General features: G+C 44.5%; 1 protein-coding gene across 1 annotated transcript in view; it reads right to left on the minus strand.

Moving 5' to 3' along the window:
* The window catches only part of gpr107 (G protein-coupled receptor 107), a 124,565-nt gene that overhangs the window by 73,518 nt on the left and 31,082 nt on the right, over nucleotides 1-19,965 (minus strand). The window contains exons 11-14 of the mRNA XM_070863793.1: nucleotides 17,403-17,476; nucleotides 15,175-15,292; nucleotides 13,216-13,346; nucleotides 9,689-9,732 (exon numbers count right to left, since the gene is read on the minus strand). Of these exons, the coding sequence (XP_070719894.1) occupies nucleotides 9,689-9,732; nucleotides 13,216-13,346; nucleotides 15,175-15,292; nucleotides 17,403-17,476 (367 nt within the window). The remainder of the gene's footprint in view (nucleotides 1-9,688; nucleotides 9,733-13,215; nucleotides 13,347-15,174; nucleotides 15,293-17,402; nucleotides 17,477-19,965) is intronic.

The following is a 19,965-nucleotide window of genomic DNA, read 5'->3' on the forward strand; positions in this document are numbered from 1 at the left end:
ATCTCCCAACTCCAGGAGCAAGATACAGAGGAAACATGGGAGAGGCAGATCAGGCCAAGTCTGCAGGCAGGAGGTATGAAAAGAGTAGGTGGAATTATAAAAGTAATATGAACTCATATGTATAAGCTGAAAACATGTTTTTAGAGTTTTTTTTAAAGATACGGGAAATAACACACAACAAATTATCTTAGCTCTTTGCTGCTTGTGGGATCTTGTCGTGTGAAAATTGGCTGCCGCGTTTCCAGTTACATTACAACAGTGACGACACTTCAAAAGTACTTAATTGACTGTGAAACACTTTGGGATGGACTGAGGTCATGAAAGGAGTTATATAAATGCAAATTCTCTCTCAATTCTGGAGACCTGCCAACAGTTGAGACATTCTGAATGCAAATCAATTTTTATTGGCAACATGCTGGACTACCCAATAATTATGTGCGCCAATTCTGTAAGGCAACGCATTCCAACAATCAGTGCACAATGTATGCACGAGAGCCCTGATGCAGGAGGGTTCAATATAGAATAATGTTATCAAGACGAGTTGCTCAGCAGTCCAAAGTTTCTCTCTCTGCACTGTTCTGACATTTTTGTTGATCTCTTTTTTTCCACCTATTCTGTAACTCAGCCTCATTCTCTTTTGTACATCTCTGAATGGCTCGCACACACATGCTTTTACTGTCGCAGTGGATTTCTGAGTCTTACCTTTTCGGAAATCCAGGGTACACAGCAAGGCAGCAGCCAATGTGGACCAGATCAAAGATGTGTCTTGAGATCAAGGCGGACAGAGTGTCTTAGAGCTGGTACTACACACACACACACACAGCTGGAACAGAAAGGGGAGTGGAGCAGGGGTCTGGACTAGGTGGAATATGGAGCTAGAGGCATAGGTTGGAATAGGTACACGAGAGCTAGAAAGGAGTGGGTCACCTGGTGCAGAGTAGGGCCTGTGGAAGGGGCTGGAAGCTTGTAACACTCGGAGGTGGATTTGACTGCATTGGGGTGAAGGGGGTGGTCAAGCTCTGGCAACAAATGGAGGAGCAGCAGTTGGGAGGTTGTTATGAGGTCTGACTGTATAGCACAACAGAAGAATTAGGAGCAGGAGTAAGCCATTTGGCCCCTCGAGCCTGCTCCGCCATTCAATGAGATCATGGCTGATCTTCTACCTCTACTCCACTTTCCTGCAGTCTCCATATCCCTGGATTCCCTAATATCGTATGCATGGTGGTGGTGGTCTGGGGGGGGGGGGGATACGAAGGCCGGAAGCACTGTGGCAGGAGATCTACAAATGTCTGACAGTTCTGGAGTGAGTGGGGGGGAAAGAACCAGAGAATCACGAGGTCTGTTAGCCCTTAAACTCATCAACTGAAGCAGCACGGGTCCTGCATTGTGGGAGTTGTAATTCACCAGAATGATTTGTCACATGCACACGGTGATAATGGTGCATTGTGCAGGTTGTACTACCTGACTGAGCCTCTTCATTCTTGGAATGGAGCAGAACTGAAACCCCAGACTGGTGGGAAGAAAAACATATTGGATGCATTTTCTAAGAACCAATAGCCAACTGTTTCTGGCAGATTACTTTACAAGCATTTATTGTTTTTAAATGTATTTTGGAGCAGGGGGTGGGGGTAGGGGGACAGGGGGAGCAGGTATGAAATGAACAAGTCACGAGAGTAAGAAAAATTAGTTTAACCAATTTGATTGGTTGGTTTTGTGATGTTTGCCAGCTGTAAATTGGTAACTTTCTCAGCTTTTGAGTGAAAACAATGTTTGTACAGATGATTTTTTTCCCCCCCAACAGATTCTGATTTTTGGTTGCTTTCCATCAATGGGACAGTTGAGCCAGTCAAAAGTTTTTGCACTGTCGACTTCTGATGCATGATGAAATAACTTTACAGCTGGATAGACCTTACTGGTAGAACGTTGCGTATAAAATGTTTTAGTTAAAACACTGGTAAATTACTGAAAAGTATTTACTTTTAAAGAGCAGTTTTCAAAGTACAACATATTTACAGCACAGAAACTAGTCTTTCGACCAAACGGGTTCCTGCTGGTTTTTAAGCTCCACAGAACCCTCAGCAACACACCCTTCTATTCCTTTCTCCCTCATGTGCTTATCTAGCTTCCTTTTAAATGCATCTATGCTGTTCGCTTCAACTACTCCCTGTGGTAGCGAGTTCCACATTCTCACCACTCTCTGGGTAAAGAAGTTCCTCCTGAATTCTCTATTGGATTTATTAGTGACTATTGTATATTTATGGACTCTTGTTCTGGTATCCCCCACGAGTGGAAACATCTTGTCTACGTCTACCCCGTCAAACCCTTCCATAATCTTAAAGTCCTCTATCAGGTCATCCTTTAGTCTTCTCAAAGACTAAGAAACCCAGCCTGCTCAATCTTTCTATTCTATTTGTGCTGCTGTATGACCTCAAAAAGAGGTTGTTTTTGCTGCACTACCAAGCTATTTTGAATGATGAAATTCCTTCTCAGCTGCAGAGATTACAGAAAACAGATCAATCCCTATTTGAGTGTGAAAAATGCACCATTCTTGACAGCTATAGGTTCAATCTGTAGCCATTTCATCCATGTAAACAATTCCTGCAATCCATTTCTCTATTAATCTTATGCTGTTGTTAGTCTTGTTTCAGTAAATCTCATGAATATTTTTTAAACACTTGAACACCGTGAGATGGGTTGCTATTGTCCGTTAAGTGTTCATTTACACAAGGGAATCATCTTGTGATGGATGAAGCATCAATTCTGTCGGCAGCCAGATTAGCACTCACGCCTCCAGGGTAAATAATAACTGTGCAATGCTCTCAACACATGCATTTGTTGAATTCACCAATTATGGAGAGGATTTCATTGGAAGATATCAAACCAAGCCAACTTGCTCACTGTGGAGAAAGATTTAAATATCAGGGGACACTCGTTCAAAATTATTAAGTTAAGCTGGGGAACTTAAAGGAAAAAAGTAATTTGAACTTTTTCATTTCACAGGCAATAGAATTGGTAGAATAAGTGGACAGTATGAATGGAGTAGAGAGAGAATGGAGATGCTTTTCTACAGAGAGGTGACTGAGGGACATGGTGAGAAGGCAGGTACAGTGGGGTTTACCCATTAAAACAGTCCCATATTTTCAGATTCCCAGAGAATTTCACTGCCTGTTGTCAGTGATTCATGCCTAATTTAACGATCTTAGCACTAAAACATTGTGTAAGATGTCATTCCTACATGTTTCATAGGTCTTTCACCATCTTTTCAGTTTTTATTATTTTCTCATCCAGCAGTCACCTCCTTCTTCCCAGTGCAGTTTACTGCCGATCCCTGGGAACCAGCTGCTCTCACACCTTGGCCATTACCCGTTCCCTGACTGGCTCCTGGGAGGTGTCTCGAAATGAGCTGCTGTTGGGATTTTTTTCCCCCCATTCCTGACTCTGTAGAACCACCTGATCAAAAACAAAAAATGCTGGAAATACTCAGCAGATAAACAGAGTTAACGTTTCAGGTCGATGGCCCTTCATTAATTCTGTTTTTCTCTCTCCACAGATGCTGCCTGACCTGCTGAGTATTTCCAGCATTTTCTGTTTTTATTTCAGATTCCAGCGTTTTGCTTTTGGCTTCAAGAACTTGATATGTTGAAAATAACGGGTGCCAAGTAATGGAACACTAACACACTGTGCCTCTTAACGTGCTCATGTTTAATAAACCATATTAAACCACTCAAGTCGAGTATGCTTGCAGATGAGATAAAAATAAATGCTCAAAACTATTCTCCCTGCCGAAACCTGATCGAGCAATCCCTCCATCATTTCCCTTTGGTGAAAAACAGTTCCGCAGGATATTTTCTGCTGTGTGATTCAGCTGGTCAATCACAGAACTATGGGAGAAAAGGAGGAATCTTTTTTGTTATGTTTACTTGGGCCACTGCAACAATAATTCAGCAACAGATACACTGCAGGGGTCTGCAATCAGAATAAAAGAAAAATAGGAGAGAGCTAAGACAATGTCTCTCCTCATCTCGGTCCTAAATGGCTTACGCCTTATCCTTAGACTGTGACCCCTGGTTCTGGACTTCCCCAACATTGGGAACATTCTTCCTGCATCTAACCTGTCTAAACCCGTCAGGATTTTAAACGTTTCTATGAGGTCCCCTCTCATTCTTCTGAACTTCAGTGAATACAAGCCCAGTTGATCCAGTCTTTCTTGATAGGTCAGTCCCACCATCCCGGGAATCAGTCTGGTGAACCTTCGCTGCACTCCCTCAATAGCAAGAATGTCCTTCCTCAAGTTAGGAGACCAAAACTGTACACAATACTCCAGGTGTGGCCTCACCAAGGCCCTGTACAACTGTAGCAACACCTCCCTGCCCCTGTACTCAAATCCCCTCGCTATGAAGGCCAACATGCCATTTGCTTTCTTAACCGCCTGCTGTACCTGCATGCCAACCTTCAATGACTGATGTACCATGACACCCAGGTCTCGTTGCACCTTCCCTTTTCCTAATCTGTCACCATTCAGATAATAGTCTGTCTCTCTGTTTCTACCACCAAAGTGGATAACCTCACATTTATCCACATTATACTTCATCTGCCACGCATTTGCCCACTCACCTAACCTATCCAAGTCACTCTGCAGCCTCATAGCATCCTCCTCGCAGCTCACACTGCCACCCAACTTAGTGTCATCCGCAAATTTGGAGATACTACATTTAATCCCCTCGTCCAAATCATTAATGTACAATGTAAACAGCTGGGGCCCCAGCACAGAACCTTGCGGTACCCCACTAGTCACTGCCTGCCATTCTGAAAAGTCCCCATTTACTCCTACTCTTTGCTTCCTGTCTGACAACCAGTTCTCAATCCACATCAGCACACTACCACCAATCCCATGTGCTTTAACTTTGCACATTAATCTCTTGTGTGGGACCTTGTCGAAAGCCTTCTGAAAGTCCAAATATACCACATCAACTGGTTCTCCTTTGTCCACTTTACTGGAAACATCCTCAAAAAATTCCAGAAGATTTGTCAAACATGATTTCCCCTTCACAAATCCATGCTGACTTGGACCCATCATGTCACCATTTTCCAAATGCGCTGCTATGACATCCTTAATAATTGATTCCATCATTTTACCCACTACTGAGGTCAGGCTGACCGGTCTATAATTCAGTTTTCTCTCTCCCTCCTTTTTTAAAAAGTGGGGTTACATTGGCTACCCTCCACTCGATAGGAACTGATCCAGAGTCAATGGAATGTTGGAAAATGACCGTCAATGCATCCGCTATTTCCAAGGCCACCTCCTTAAGTACTCTGGGATGCAGTCCATCAGGCCCTGGGGATTTATCGGCCTTCAATCCCATCAATTTCCCCAACACAATTTCCCGACTCAAAGATTTCCCTCAGTTCCTCCTCCCTACTAGACCCTCTGACCCCTTTTATATCCGGAAGGTTGTTTGTGTCCTCCTTAGTGAATACTGAACCAAAGTACTTGTTCAATTGGTCTGCCATTTCTTTGTTCCCCGTTATGACTTCCCCTGATTCTGACTGCAGGGGACCTACGTTTGTCTTTACTAACCTTTTTCTCTTTACATACCTATAGAAACTTTTGCAATCCGCCTTAATGTTCCCTGCAAGCTTCTTCGCGTACTCCATTTTCCCTGCCCTAATCAAACCCTTTGTCCTCCTCTGCTGAGTTCTAAATTTCTCCCAGTCCCCAGGTTTGCTGCTATTTCTGGCCAATTTGTATGCCACTTCCTTGGCTTTAATACTACCCCTGATTTCCCTAGATAGCCACGGTTGAGAGGTGGGAGCAGCGTCGGAGCGGCCTATAAAGGCCCAGCGGGAGCTCGAGGGTCAGCGGCAGTTGGCGAGAGGTGGGAGCAGCGTCGGAGCGGCCTATAAAGGCCCAGCGGGAGCTCGAGGGTCAGCGGCAGTTGGCGAGAGGTGGGAGCAGCGTCGGAGCGGCCTATAAAGGCCCAGCGGGAGCTCGAGAGTCAGCGGCAGTTGGCGAGAGGTGGGAGCAGCGTCGGAGCGGCCTATAAAGGCCCAGCGGGAGCTCGAGAGTCAGCGGCAGTTGGTGAGAGGCGGGAGCAGTGTCGGAGCGGCCTATAAAGGCGTACTTGTGCAGCTACAGCGGGAGAGAAAGCAAACTAGAAGTAAAAAGTAATCAAAAAGTGACGTCACAGCCAATGGGGTAAGTGATTGGCTGGTGATTGGTGAGTAGCTTTTCTTTTTGTTTTTTATATCAGTAAGTGAACTGTAACATTGTTATTACCAATTTAAGGGTATCTAAGGGTTAAGGCATGGCAGGAGAGATCGGTCACGTGATATGCTCCTCCTGTGCCATCTGGGAACTCAGGGACACTTCCGGTGTCCATGACGACTACGTGTGAGAGAAGTGTGTCCGCCTCTAGCTCCTGACGGTCCGCGTTACGTAATTGGAGCTGAGGGTGGATTCACTCTGGAGCATCCACGATGCTGAGAATGACGTGAGTATCACGTGTAGTGAGTTGATCTTACCGCAGGAGAAGGGTCCACAGCCAGATAGGGGATGGAAGACCAGCAGGAAGAGCAGTGCAAGGAAGGTAGTGCAGGGGTCCCCTGTGGTCATTCCCCTGCAAAACAGATACACCGTTTTGAGTACTGTTGGGGGGGGGATGACTCATCGGGGGAGGGCAGCAGCAGACAAGTTCATGGCACCGTGGCTGGCGCTGCTGCACAGGAGGGCAAGAAAAAGAGTGGGAGCGCGATAGTGATAGGGGATTCAATTGTGATGGGAATAGATAGGCGTTTCTGCGGCCGCAACCGAGACTCCAGGATGGTATGTTGCCTCCCTGATGCAAGGGTCAAGGATGTCTCGGAGCGGGTGCAGGACATTCTGAAATGGGAGGGAGAACAGCCAGTTGTCGTGGTGCACATTGGTACCAACGACATAGGTTTAAAAAAAAGGGATGAGGTCCTACGAAACGAATTTCAGGAGCTAGGAGCTAAATTAAAAAGTAGGACCTCAAAAGTCGTAATCTCAGGATTGCTACCAGTGCCACGTGCTAGTCAGAGTAGGAATCGCAGGATAGCGCAGATGAATACGTGGCTTGAGCAGTGGTGCAGCAGGGAGGGATTCAAATTCCTGGGGCATTGGAACTGGTTCTGGGGGAGGTGGGACCAGTACAAACCGGACGGTCTGCACCTGGGCAGGACCGGAACCAATGTCTCCCGGAGGACCCTCACACAGCACATGTCCCATCTCCCGGAGGACTCTCACACAGCACATGTCCCATCTCCCGGAGGACCCTCACACAGCACATGTCCTATCTCCTGGAGGACCCTCACACAGCACATGTCCCATCTCCCGGAGTGGCTCGCACAGCACATATGTCCCATCTCCCGGACTTGCTCGCACAGCACATTTCCCATCTCCCGGAGGACCCTCACACAGCACGTGTCCCATCTCCCGGAGGAGCTCACACAGCATATGTCCCATCTCCCGGAGGGGATCGCACAGCACATGTCCCATCTCCTGGAGCGGCTCGCACAGCACATGTCCCATTTCCTGGAGGACCCTCACACAGCACATGTCCCTTTTCCCAGAGGACCCTCACACAGCACATGTCCCTTTTCCCGAAGGAGCCTCATACAGCACGTGTCCCATCTCCTGGAGGACACCCGGGTGGATATCATTCGGCTCGGCTGCTCTATCTATTTATAAGTTCTTAATTTTTTCTAAAACAATATGCTTATCTATGTTAATAGGAGAGAGCTAACACAGCACAGTACAGGTGGAGGAATAGAAGTACAAATTCTCTTGTTTTCTAAAACATACAATTTCCCATCATCTTGGGATGTGTGAAGCACTTTCCTGCTCTGCCGATCCTGCACCTGTGCCCCTTCCCACTGCTCCACAGAAATAAATTGGACTTTCAATGCCTTGCCCGTAAAATGTAGTTGAGCACTCAATGACCCATAAACATATCTGCTAAAAGCGCAACACAGGTTAACTATTCATATATCCAGCACAGCATCAAATGAGCTGACGGGTGAAGGGTCAACGTGGAGCTCGCTTCCTTCACATGGAATGGCTGCGAGGGAGCTGAGCAGCAGCACAAGCTCCACAGACTGGAGATAAATAATAGCACCGTGCTGTCAAAACACTTGGGCATTCGAGCTCTCAAAAGACACTTCCCTTCGCTTCCAAAAGAGAATACCAATATGGGATCAATAGTACAGCTGAACTCAAGAGTTCCCACTGGCTGCCTGTGGCATTCTGAAGACCATGACCTAAAAGTGGAATGGGATCACTTTCAGGAGCCAAGTTGGAATGCCGCTAGGTGCTAAAGAACTGTTTCCACAACACACATCCACTTCATACTCCTCTTCCATCGTTGTAATCTTGGACATTTGTAAAGCTCAAGGAGTTAAATCCACTGACTTCAAATTGCTGAAGTATTAGATACTAATCCACAAGATTGCCTAATTTTACCAAAGACTGGCCCTGCGTGTGAAAGCACACGTTACACCAATCCCAGCATGTGATAAGGTATTGACATTTTTTTTATGATGTGGAAACTAGAAGCTGATTATCACGAATCAACAAACACAAATCATTGCAAAGCAAAAGAATGCTAAAAAGCACACTCCCCAATTTTAATTTATTTTCCATCTCCTCTTTTAGATGCCCCGGGTCGAGAGGTTTAAGTCACTATCTCCCACACCTTTGCCAATGCTGCTCCAGAATTGGTTGCGAGAAGGTGCAGCATGTTAACTTTTCCGCAGAGGCAACTGGAAACATTAAACAAGTTCATCCTGTGAAGTACTGATCATGTCAGCCAACAAGGTTGCAGGTTCGATACACAACCTGCGTTGAGTTAACAGATCTCAGCCAGGTGAAGATCAACTGACTGCAGCAGTGCTATTGGGTGAGGGGGTGGGAAGGGGGAAGTGGGCAAGATCCATGGCCATAATTGCTATCCGTGACTACTGCTGAAAAGTCCATAGGTGAATGTCAGATCACAACAGGATGGGGCTCTGCTGCGATGATTTCTAACAGCGTACCAGCATTGTCCAGGCTCCAACACAGAGTGGCTGCATGTACAAGGTATTGGAAGGCAGCAGGTGCCATACCCCAGCCAGAGAACTACGTAAAAAAGAAAGGAAATGATTGGTCCGCTGATAACTGGCTGTATTCCTCCATGAACAATACATGAATCCCACCAGTTATATTTCACACACCCTGCACTGTTTCAGTTTTAAGATGACTGCAACCTGTTAAAAGGGTATGAATAGGATACCAGGCTAAACATTTTGCCTTCCACTCATTTTCCAGTGACCAGCTTTATTTTCTTTCCCATTTCAGTAAATGCAGTTTTTGCTGCATTAGATGGAAATTCTGTCTTTTTGGATGCGCTGCACGACCCGGGGGTGACATTTTGTTGTAAAAATTGATATTTGATTTAATTTTTTTTTTTAAACCATGTATATTTTCCATATTGGTTCATTGGTGCAGTGATAAGCAAGCATCAACGAACCAGAATTCATGAGGTGCGGGTTTTCCAAGGACATTCCACAATACTCCAGACTCACAATGTACCTTCCACACAAACCGGTTTTTGGCTCCATCCAGTGGCAGTGTTTTGTTTAAAACTGCCAACACCGACACAGCAGCCACAACGGTTTCTAGATTCTTCCTTACCTTTACCGTCTGTTGCTGACGCCTCTTGCAAATGTCTAATTGACCTGTGAGTGCAACGACGAATAACAATTAGCATGTTCTTGAGCTTGTGGAAAAATACTGCAATGTCAAATCAAGCCAACAGATAAACCGCATTAAATCAAATAGGCTTACATTTAAAATACTTGGGACGTGGAAGGTACATTTTAAGATTAATGTATTGAACTACCAACTACACAGAGTTTTATACATAAAAGACCACAAATTAAGCAGTAACTGCTACAAAACCACAACATTAACAGCGACTTCTGAAGACACATCCAATAATATAGACCCATAATTTTGTTAATTGCATATCATTTGTCCTCAAGCTTTGTTTGGGGAAATGGGATGGGAGAGGGGTAATGGGGGATTTTCCTCTCATCAACCTCTGCCTGGGATACAGATTGAGGGTGAGGAAGTCGTTCTCAAACGAGCGTACTATGCTTAAACAAAGGGGACTACAGTGGGATGAGGGCAGAGTTGGCTAAAGTAGACTGGGAACACAGACTAAATGGTAGCACAATTGAGGAACAGTGGAGGACTTTTAAGGAGCTCTTTCATAGTGCTCAACAAAAATATATTTCAGTGAAAAAGAAGGGCGGTAAGAGAAGGGATAACCAGCCGTGGATAACCAAGGAAATAAAGGAGAGTATCAAATTAAAAACCAATGCGTATAAGGTGGCCAAGGTTAGTGGGAAACTAGAAGATTGGGAAAATTTTAAACGACAGCAAAGAATGACTAAGAAAGCAATAAAGAAAGGAAAGATAGATTACGAAAGTAAACTTGCGCAAAACATAAAAACAGATTGTCAAAGCTTTTACAGATATATAAAACAGAAAAGAGTAAATGTTGGTCCCTTAGAAGATGAGAAGGGGGATTTAATAATGGGAAATGTGGAAATGGCTGAGACCTTAAACAATTATTTTGCTTCGGTCTTCACAGTGGAAGACACAAAAACCATGCCAAAAAGTTGCTGGTCATAAGAATGTGGGAAGGGAGGACCTTGAGACAATCACTATCAGTAGGGTGGTAGTGCTGGACAGGCTAATGGATCTCAAGGTAGACAAGTCCCCTGGTCCTGATGAAATGCATCCCAGTGTATTAAAAGAGATGGCGGAAGTTATAGCAGATGCCTTCGTTATAATCTACCAAAATTCTCTGGACTCTGGGGAGGTACCAGCGGATTGGAAAGCAGCAAATGTAACGCCTCTGTTTAAAAAAGGGGGCAGACAAAAGGCAGGTAACTATAGGCCGGTTAGTTTAACATCTGTAGTGGGGAAAATGCTTGAAGCTATCATTAAGGAAGAAATAGCGGGACATCTAGATAGGAATAGTGCAATCAAGCAGACACAACATTTTACTGGAATTCTTTGAGGATATAACGAGCATGGTGGATAGAGGTGTACCGACGGATGTGGTGTATTTAGATTGCCAAAAGGCATTTGATAAGGTGCCACACAAAAGATTACTGCAGAAGATAAAGGTTCGCAGAATCAGAGGAAATGTATTAGCATGGATAAAGAATTGGCTGGCTAACAGAAAGCAGAGTGTCGGGATAAATGGGTCCTTTTCGGGTTGGAAATCGGTGGTTAGTGGTGTGCCACAGGGATCGGTGCTAGGACCACAACTGGAAGAGGGGACAGAGTGTAGTGTAACAAAATTTGCAGATGACACAAAGATTAGTGGGAAAGCAGGTTGTGTAGAGGACACAGAGAGGCTGCAAAGAGATTTAGATAGGTTAAGCGAATGGGTTAAGGTTTGGCAGATAGCAAACAATGTCGGAAAACCTTGGGAAAAAAACACATTAAAAGGGAATATTATTTGAATGGGGAGAAATTACAACAGGCTGCAGTGCAGAGGGACCTGGGGGTCCTTGTGCATGAATCCCAAAAAGTTAGTTTGCAGGTGCAGCAGGTAATCAGGAAGGCGAATGGAAAGTTGGCCTTCATTGCGAGAGGGATGGAGTACAAAAGCAGGGAGGTTCTGCTGTAACTGTACAGGGTATTGGTGAGGCCGCACCTGGAGTACTGCATGCAGTTTTGGTCACCTTACTTAAGGAAGGATATACTAGCTTTGGAAGTTGGTACAGAGACGATTCACTTGGCTGATTCCGGAGATGAGGGGGTTACCTTATGATGATAGATTGAGTAGACTGGGTCTTTACTCGTTGGAGTTCAGAAGGATGAGGGGTGATCTGATAGAAACATTTAAAATAATGAAAGGGATAGACAAGATAGAGGCAGAGAGGTTGTTTCCACTGGTCGGGGAGACTAGAACTAGGGGGCACAACCTCAAAATACGGGGGAGCCAATTTAAAACAGAGTTGAGAAAGAATTTTTTCTCCCAGAGGGTTGTGAATCTGTGGAATTCTCTGCCCAGGGAAGCAGTTGAGGCTAGCTCATTGAATGTATTCAAATCACAGATAGATAGATTTTTAACCAATAAGGGAACTAAGGGTTACAGGGAGCGGGCGGGTAAGTGGAGCTGAGTCCATGGCCAGATCAGCCATGATCTTGTTGAGTGGCAGAGCAGGCTCGAGGGACTCGATGGTCTACTCCTGTTCCTAATTCTTATGTTCTTGTGTTCACCCCAAAATGTGCTCCGTCTGACATGATGTCAACCCGCCTGGTTCACGTCACTCCGCCGGACAGATATACTGTTCGATACCGCTGCACACCTGAAGCAGGGAGGAAAGTCAGCCACTGCTTCAGCTCCGAGATACCTGCATCCAGTAATCTATGATTATTATCCTGTCAACCGGCTGTTCTGGGAGGCTCAGATTGGTGGGCGTAGGTGCTAATACAGTGGGCCGTGGTGCTAATATGGCTCACAGATCCACTTGTGGCTATGGCCCTAGTGCGCATGATCAGATGAGATCTGAGTCAGACTTGGCTGAGATAAATAGATTTTTGGAGTCGAGGGGAATTGAGGGATATGAAGATCAGGCGGGAATGTGGAGTTGAGGTCGATGATCAGCCATGATCTTACTCAATGGCGGAGCAGGCTCGAGGGACCATATGGCCTGCTCCTGCTCCTATTTCTTATGTTCATACTTCCTGTGATCCTGCCACTTAATGCCTTAACTTGCACGTGAAGAATGTCTACCTGGGAATTGTACCAAAGGGCTGCTTCCACATGCACTTGTAACCTTCATGCAAATCTGTCTAAGGAGACCAAATGGAAAGTGTGTGGGGGGGGGGGGGGGGGCGGTGTTGACGAGAAAAGAAACTGAGCCGTATCTTCAACTTCCTGGGTTGGATTCGAGCATCAGCAGGACAGCAGTAAGTTTAACATGACTTGAATTGGTTAAATTATTGAATTACCTGTATGGTCACTCTGCATTGTGTGCGAGCTATGTTTTCTACCAAATTTCAGGGAGTGGGCAGTCTGGATAGGCAAGGGGACATTTTGTTTTTTCCTTCATCACCCAAGGCACAATTCATCACGGGCACCAGTCAAATGACCGACATCCAAGTCAGCAGCATTAAATCATGGCCACACTTACCACACCACAGGGAACAGGATGGCACCACAACACAGAAGGTCGACAAGAAAGAGGATCTCCTTCCACAGTCCGTATTCAGTCGTCCCTTCTTCTGTCGACTCAATAATGATGTAAGCGACATTAGCAAGGACCTAGTGAACAAAGGAGTTTTACTGACGGACAGCTTCCTCGACAGGGAAAACATTTCTCCCCTCACCAAATGTCTTCGGATTAAGCAATGGGTCTGCAGACGTACATAGTTAATTCAGTGGCATGGAGCAATTTGATTTGGATTATTTATTGTTGGGGGGATGGTTGTGGGGAGGGAGCAGGAAAGATGAAAACACTTTGCACTCCTGGTACATTTTATCAACATCAAGCATTCCCTGATCAGGTACAGCATGGACGTGACGCAGTCTAAAACACCCCATAATCTGCTTCAACAACACGACAATTCAATTCTCACAGCACCCTCCACTGGACCAGTGTGATATTTCCATTTCCCAGACAAACTCAGATTTCAGGAGTTTCCAAGAACTGGGTCAAGATTGCCCCAAACTCATTTCAAGTAAGATCTTTAAAGCGGGATGGGGGAAGAGAAAGAACTTTTATCCCATCAGTCTGGCCTGATAATAAAGCCCAGTTTCAGAGATGAAATGATTGCACATTGACACACAGGGGCCACAGCTGTTATTTTCTAGTTTACAGTTCCAACTTCCAGTGGGCCGTGAAGGCAAAAATCTTGGAGATAACAATATTTCAAGATTGTGTGTGTGTGTTCATATATATATGAGAATGTACATGTAAAATTATTTATACAAATATGTATTAAAATAAAGATCTACAAGTTTAAAAGCCATTTTAAAAAGCTGTTGCATAGTGGATCCCCTCACAATTAGAGGTTGCCATCTTCACACTGTCCCCGAGACTGGGTGTTGAGCGAACATTTCCCAAGTTTCTATTTCTTCCCCCAGACTAAATTAAAAACGTACTCTCTCCCCAAAGCAGTCCAGCAATTCAAAAGCATGGCATAAATCAAAATTGTGCCCCCTATTCATTGTGCAATACCCATTTTTTTCTTGAATTTATCTCGCTCTCCAAATTACCCATTTTTCAGATTTAGGCAAGCCTTCATGACCGTGAGGGCCAAATGATCTAACTCTCCATCACAGCTGTCAATGCTTCAGTCACTGAGGAGCGCTGTGCCAGTCGAAGATCCAATACACTGCCCGACTATCAGACGGATGCCAGCAATTCTCTACCCCCCGCAATGAGGTGGACAAACCCGGGGGGGCATCAGCACAGGATAGGGTTTGAATGCTGGCCTCCTAATGCACAGCAGAGTGCTAATGTGCTGCATCATCAGGTGTCAACTTCGTGACATTGGTAGGCTAATATGCCCATCATGCTCTTAACCCCCACCCCCCCATATCCTCACTGTAATGAAATCAAGAGTCATCACACTATTTCCTACTCCAGCTCACTTTCCTGGGACCTCAAATCTGTTCAATTCCTGGTCACCTTCAGCCTTCCATTCCTGCTACAATCTACAGTACACAAACATGGCATTACCTAATGACTACTTCAGTTATTTCATCCTTGGATATGGCAAAGGACTGGAACTAATTGGGACAGCTCTTTCAAATGAGCCAGCACAGGCAAGATGGGCTGAATGACGTCCTCATATGTGCTACATCATTCAATGATTCTTTCTCCCATTCCTTTCAGCCATAGTATCCTGCACAATGGGTACTGGCCCTTCACAATTGTTTCTCAAAAAAAAATATCAACTTCAACTGAGAAGTTTGCATTCAGGCCTAGAACAGTGACTCTTCGTCACAGTGAGGTACGGCAGGGCCTGATGGCCCATTCTTCACATTTTCACAGGGGAATCAGAAGCAATAATCTGAACAAATGACAGATGTGTGCAGACTGTGAAGGCTGCAAAAGGGGACATGAGTCATCAGCACTGCCCTTTACCTGGAGTGGAATAACTATCATAAAGATTTTCTTGTCTTTGTCTGACAGGATGTGTTTAACGAAGGCCCAGCCAGTTCCTATCAGTGCTATCGTAATGAACAAAAGAGCTCCTTTCAACCTTAAAAGGAAAAGGAACAGAAGACAGTGTTAGCAAAGAGGAGGATTTAAGGCTAGCCAATGGCAAAGACATTTTCCTCAAATGTAATGGTGTGTTTGTGGCAGTGAAAGTTACAGCAGTCATTGACTCACTAAAAAATGAAGCAGAAATGGTGCTTTTCACTAAATTGCATATCTGGAGTTCCAGCCATTTGAGACTTATCAAAGATATTTACCAAATGGAGTACTTTAATGCAGACATCAAACCAGACTCTTATTAAACAAAAGTGGTGGATACTTAGTGATTTAAAAATACTTGCATTGTTATGGCATCAAAATGTCTCAAGCACTTAGCACTCAATTGATCAAGATAAGAGGTTCACAAAATGGCAACCTGAAAGAGCCAAGCTCAAAAAATTCACAGCCCATTATCGGCATTTCAGTTCTGAAATTATCCCCAGGTGCTGGCCTCACCCCATCCTCTGCAAAGAGGGAGGGCGAGTGATCTGCTCTCACCTCCATCAATGCCATTTCTGCAACTGGCTGCAAGGACATGTGCGCCAGATCATTCCAGGGCAACCTCCCTGCATTCTGTCTGTCGTGGGGTTAGCTCGCAGCCTGCTCACAGCAGCAACTGGCATGTGGGGGAGCAGGAAGCAAACCCGCATCCCTCAGTCAGAGCAGAAAGCTTGGCCTATTTAAAAAATGTTTATTTTGAACTTTGTTTTAAACCATTATATAACAAAACTTATGTCCTGAGCACTGCACAAACAGTGCACAAGATTAAATGGACGCAGTACTTATACCATCAGCTGTGACGCCATAATCTGGTTTTCACCAGCTATTTATTTTTAGTGGTGTATTACCAAGAAATATAAGGCAGGTTTGTTAAGGTAAAGTAGAGGACTGTGGGTGCCTGAAATAGAAAGAGTTCCATTCCCCAAGCACTCTTCACTTTGAAGAGATCAAAAAGAATTTAAAGGGAGCTTGCTATCCTTAATAAATGGGAACGGTCACAATCAAAGTTACATAAAGTGAAATTTAGTGTACAATTCTTATTGTCACTCAGACATCTGGAGGACAGAGATCTCGGGGCTGGGAGCAGCCAGCGGTGATTATGGTGAGTACTGACATTTTTTTAAATTTCGTGCTGTTTAACGTTGGTTTTCCTGGAGCCAATCAGCACTGGTGCTTGCTGCCTCAGTCACAGACCAAAGTTGCAAGAGTCAGCAGAAGTAGGCTATAGGCCCCTTATGTGCCTATGTTAACAGCCTAACAGCTGCTTCAGACATGGTTAAAGGGCACCTCTCGTTTGGCCTTCACCAAGATGGCATCTGGTGCGGCCTGCACCAGAATTGTGCACGCACAGCGCTGACGCAAAACGATACCCAAAGCAGCGGAAACCCGGGCGCTATAGAGCCGAATTTCTGGCCCAATGTGTCAGGTGTAGACCTTTTGTTGGAACTCTGACAAAGGCTCTGCACATGAAATGATAATCTATCTTTCGCCTTTCAGATGCTGTCGGACTTGCTGTACATTTCTAGCAATTTTTTTGTTTGTAATACAAAAGGTGACTAAGAGGCATCAGTCACTGCACCCATCTCTCGGACTTCAGGATCATGTGACAATGCAGTAGAATAGGCTGTGTCAAATAAATTATTTCCACTCTTCATCAGGGTGCATTTTTATTTATATCCATAGGCGGTTAACTGGACAGGCAAGTCAAATTTTATAAGATAATTTTCTAAAAGCGATTTTTCTCCTTTAAGTTTCCTCTGCCCCCAACTGAGAATGTGAACAGTTCAGAGTAACGGTCATTCTGGACATTCCAGTGGGCAAGCAACTCCAGTAGCCTCTGCTTCACATCTTTCCATTCTAGAAAGGCTGAGACACAAAATAGAGTGCATGTGGATTCATATGTCGAGACCCACATGCCACAGGTCCATGAAGTGCTATGCTATCTTGCTGTTGTGCACGTAATGGTTTGTGAATAGCTGTGGTCCTTCAATTATTCCATTTCCCCCAAGTTTTTTTTGTTGTAATTTTTAGTGATTTGTTTTAGAATCACATTTGAACTCTAGGGCTTTCAAAAATATCATATTGATAAAGGGACAACTTGATAATCCACTTACAAATGAGTTATGTAGTACACCACAGCCCAACCTTCAATGGGATATCCCTGAGTTGAAATAAAGTGATAATCAATCTGATGGGAGAGAAAAACAAACAGAAGCATTAATATCACTTGAATGATGATATCTGGAAAAAATACCGGTTGCTTTTATGGGAGTGATTTCTCTGAAATCTCTCCACACACCCCACCTCCCCACTCACTGTTAACTCAGCATTCTGTGGTGGAGATGGTATGTCTCAGACCTCTGTTATTGCTGTTCTAAGCTGGTTGCGAGGAACAGCAAGAGAACAGTTCCCTCTCTTCCATGTGGAGATACCTAGTCCCAGATCAACCACTAAAATATGTCTGTGACTCGATAACTTCTTGAATTCTGATTTATAAGTGTTGAAAATTCATAATGAATCAGTTTTGCATAGGTTATATGATGGATTTTCTACAAGCTATATTATAAAATTACATGTGGATCATGAGATTTAGTACTTTCAGGGTTCATGAAACTTCATTCTGAATTGAACAATGCCCTCCATAATTGCTGAACGAAACCGACACATTTGTCTTGTACCATCACCAGACACTGCATACGTTGTCACTTGAACAAAGTAATCTAATTATTCAGCGGCAGCTCTTTAAAGCCCTTGGGGGCACTAATGACAGTGAACAGACGATGAATGCAAATAAACAATCAAGTCCAGGCTGCATCACTGAAGAAAGCTCACAAATATTTCAATTTCTTCTGCTGAAATTTAATTTAATGAGCCTGCCGCCACATAACCACCACATCATCTTTTGCCCGCCCGCCCAACCCCCCCATCTCCAGTCTTCAGGTCCACCTATCGCACTTCAGCTGGAGAAGGTGTTGCTGTCTTCACTAAAATTACTGAGGCTCCTTCTCACTGAGCCAACATGGACAAACGGTGCAAAAGGTTGCTCATCTTTTTATCCCTCCCCCCTCAGCCAAAGAGCCTCTGATATTCTCTCACCAGGAGCCAACTAATGCTGGCATGATGGAGACTGATGCTCAAGCACAGATCCGTAAAGTACGACTGTTGCTCTCCTCTGTTGACCTTGTCGTGAGCCTCTGGCCGTGACCGAGAGTCCCACTGGTGGTCCAACAGAGATGGAGCCCTTTGTATTGTCCCTCTCAGGAGTCCCGAAGACTTTGAATGAGAGCTCTGTTTGAGATGTGGAGTTTGCATTGCTTACATCGAACAGCATTGTTGGCACCAAGGGGTGGGAACAGAGGTTATGTTTCAAAACATAAAAATCTTTAAGAATTACAAGACTGGAGGAAAGCCAGCCCACCTCCACGCCAGCCCACCGCCCCCCGCCCCACCCACCCGATCTGCACCCATGAAATTGAAGACCTGAGGATATCAGTGCAAACAAGGAACAAGCTAACATCATCCCCAGGGGATTTTGTTCAAACCTAAAGCCCTGATAAAAGGGTTAAGGAAGTTTGTTATGGTGTAAGCAACACCAGCAATCACCGTTCAGGTTAATGCTTTTGAAAAGTACTTAATAAGAACAATGCTGCATCAGTTTGATGGGGCAATTAAGCACTTCAGAACACTTGGGGATTAAATGATTAGCATTTGAGAATAGGCACACTGCATAAATACAGATATAGCTCTCGAATTCTGTAACACCAATTGTGATACATAATCACAATTTTTCTACTGCAATAAGTGTATGAATATGTACATTAAAACAAAGGAAAAATCACTTTAATGCATGGTTTTAAACAAAAGCTGCTAGTGATCCCCCTGCTCCCCCAACCTACCTTTCCTTGTTAGAATTACATTTGCTTCACTTTAACAGAACTCTGCCAATTTGTTTTGTGCTACATTAAAATAACCAGCTGAATCAGTTTTAAAACCTACATAAAACTCTGGAAAAATACTTCAAAATAAATGCAACACGGATTAGGTCGTCCAGTTTCATCTGAACTGTGGTAGGTATTGCAGTGAACTTATTCCCAATACAAGGCAGTACCTTGGAAACCAGCACAATGCGGCTGTATGGGAATGAACAATTGTACAATTCAAATTACAATAAAATGGCCCTGCTGGTGCAAGTGTGATGAATCTACATAATGAAAGAATGCCATTGTTTTCTTAAGTGACAGCAATTTGATTGTAAAAATATTATACATCAATTGAGCAGATTCAGGCTTGGTGTCCTGACATTCAGTGTTCGCGGACTCGCACCGAATGGACAGACTTTGGTTTGAAACTCACTCCCATTCAGCGCCCAATCTCAGCTCTATCAATGTAAAAGGGGCTGAATATAGCATTCCCTGCCCGTTGAGGCAGGGGTTGCAGGGTGGAAGACACATTTGGGGAGTCCTCGACACCTCGCGCTGGCCGGCTGTAGCAAGCACAAGGTGAGCCTGGGAGCAGATCAGAAGTCCACCTTCTCAGCCTGATGGACAGAGAAAGGGAATCTTATCCAAATACCGCATAAAAATAGCCACAAAATAATTGGCAGTTTCCACTTGATGTTAACAACCGTAGCTCTGGCTAGGAGGGAGGACGTAATGGAAAAGCTCACTGAGCCCTCAA

The sequence above is a fragment of the Pristiophorus japonicus genome, chromosome 20, assembly GCF_044704955.1.
Source record: "Pristiophorus japonicus isolate sPriJap1 chromosome 20, sPriJap1.hap1, whole genome shotgun sequence".
Taxonomy (NCBI): domain Eukaryota; kingdom Metazoa; phylum Chordata; class Chondrichthyes; family Pristiophoridae; genus Pristiophorus; species Pristiophorus japonicus.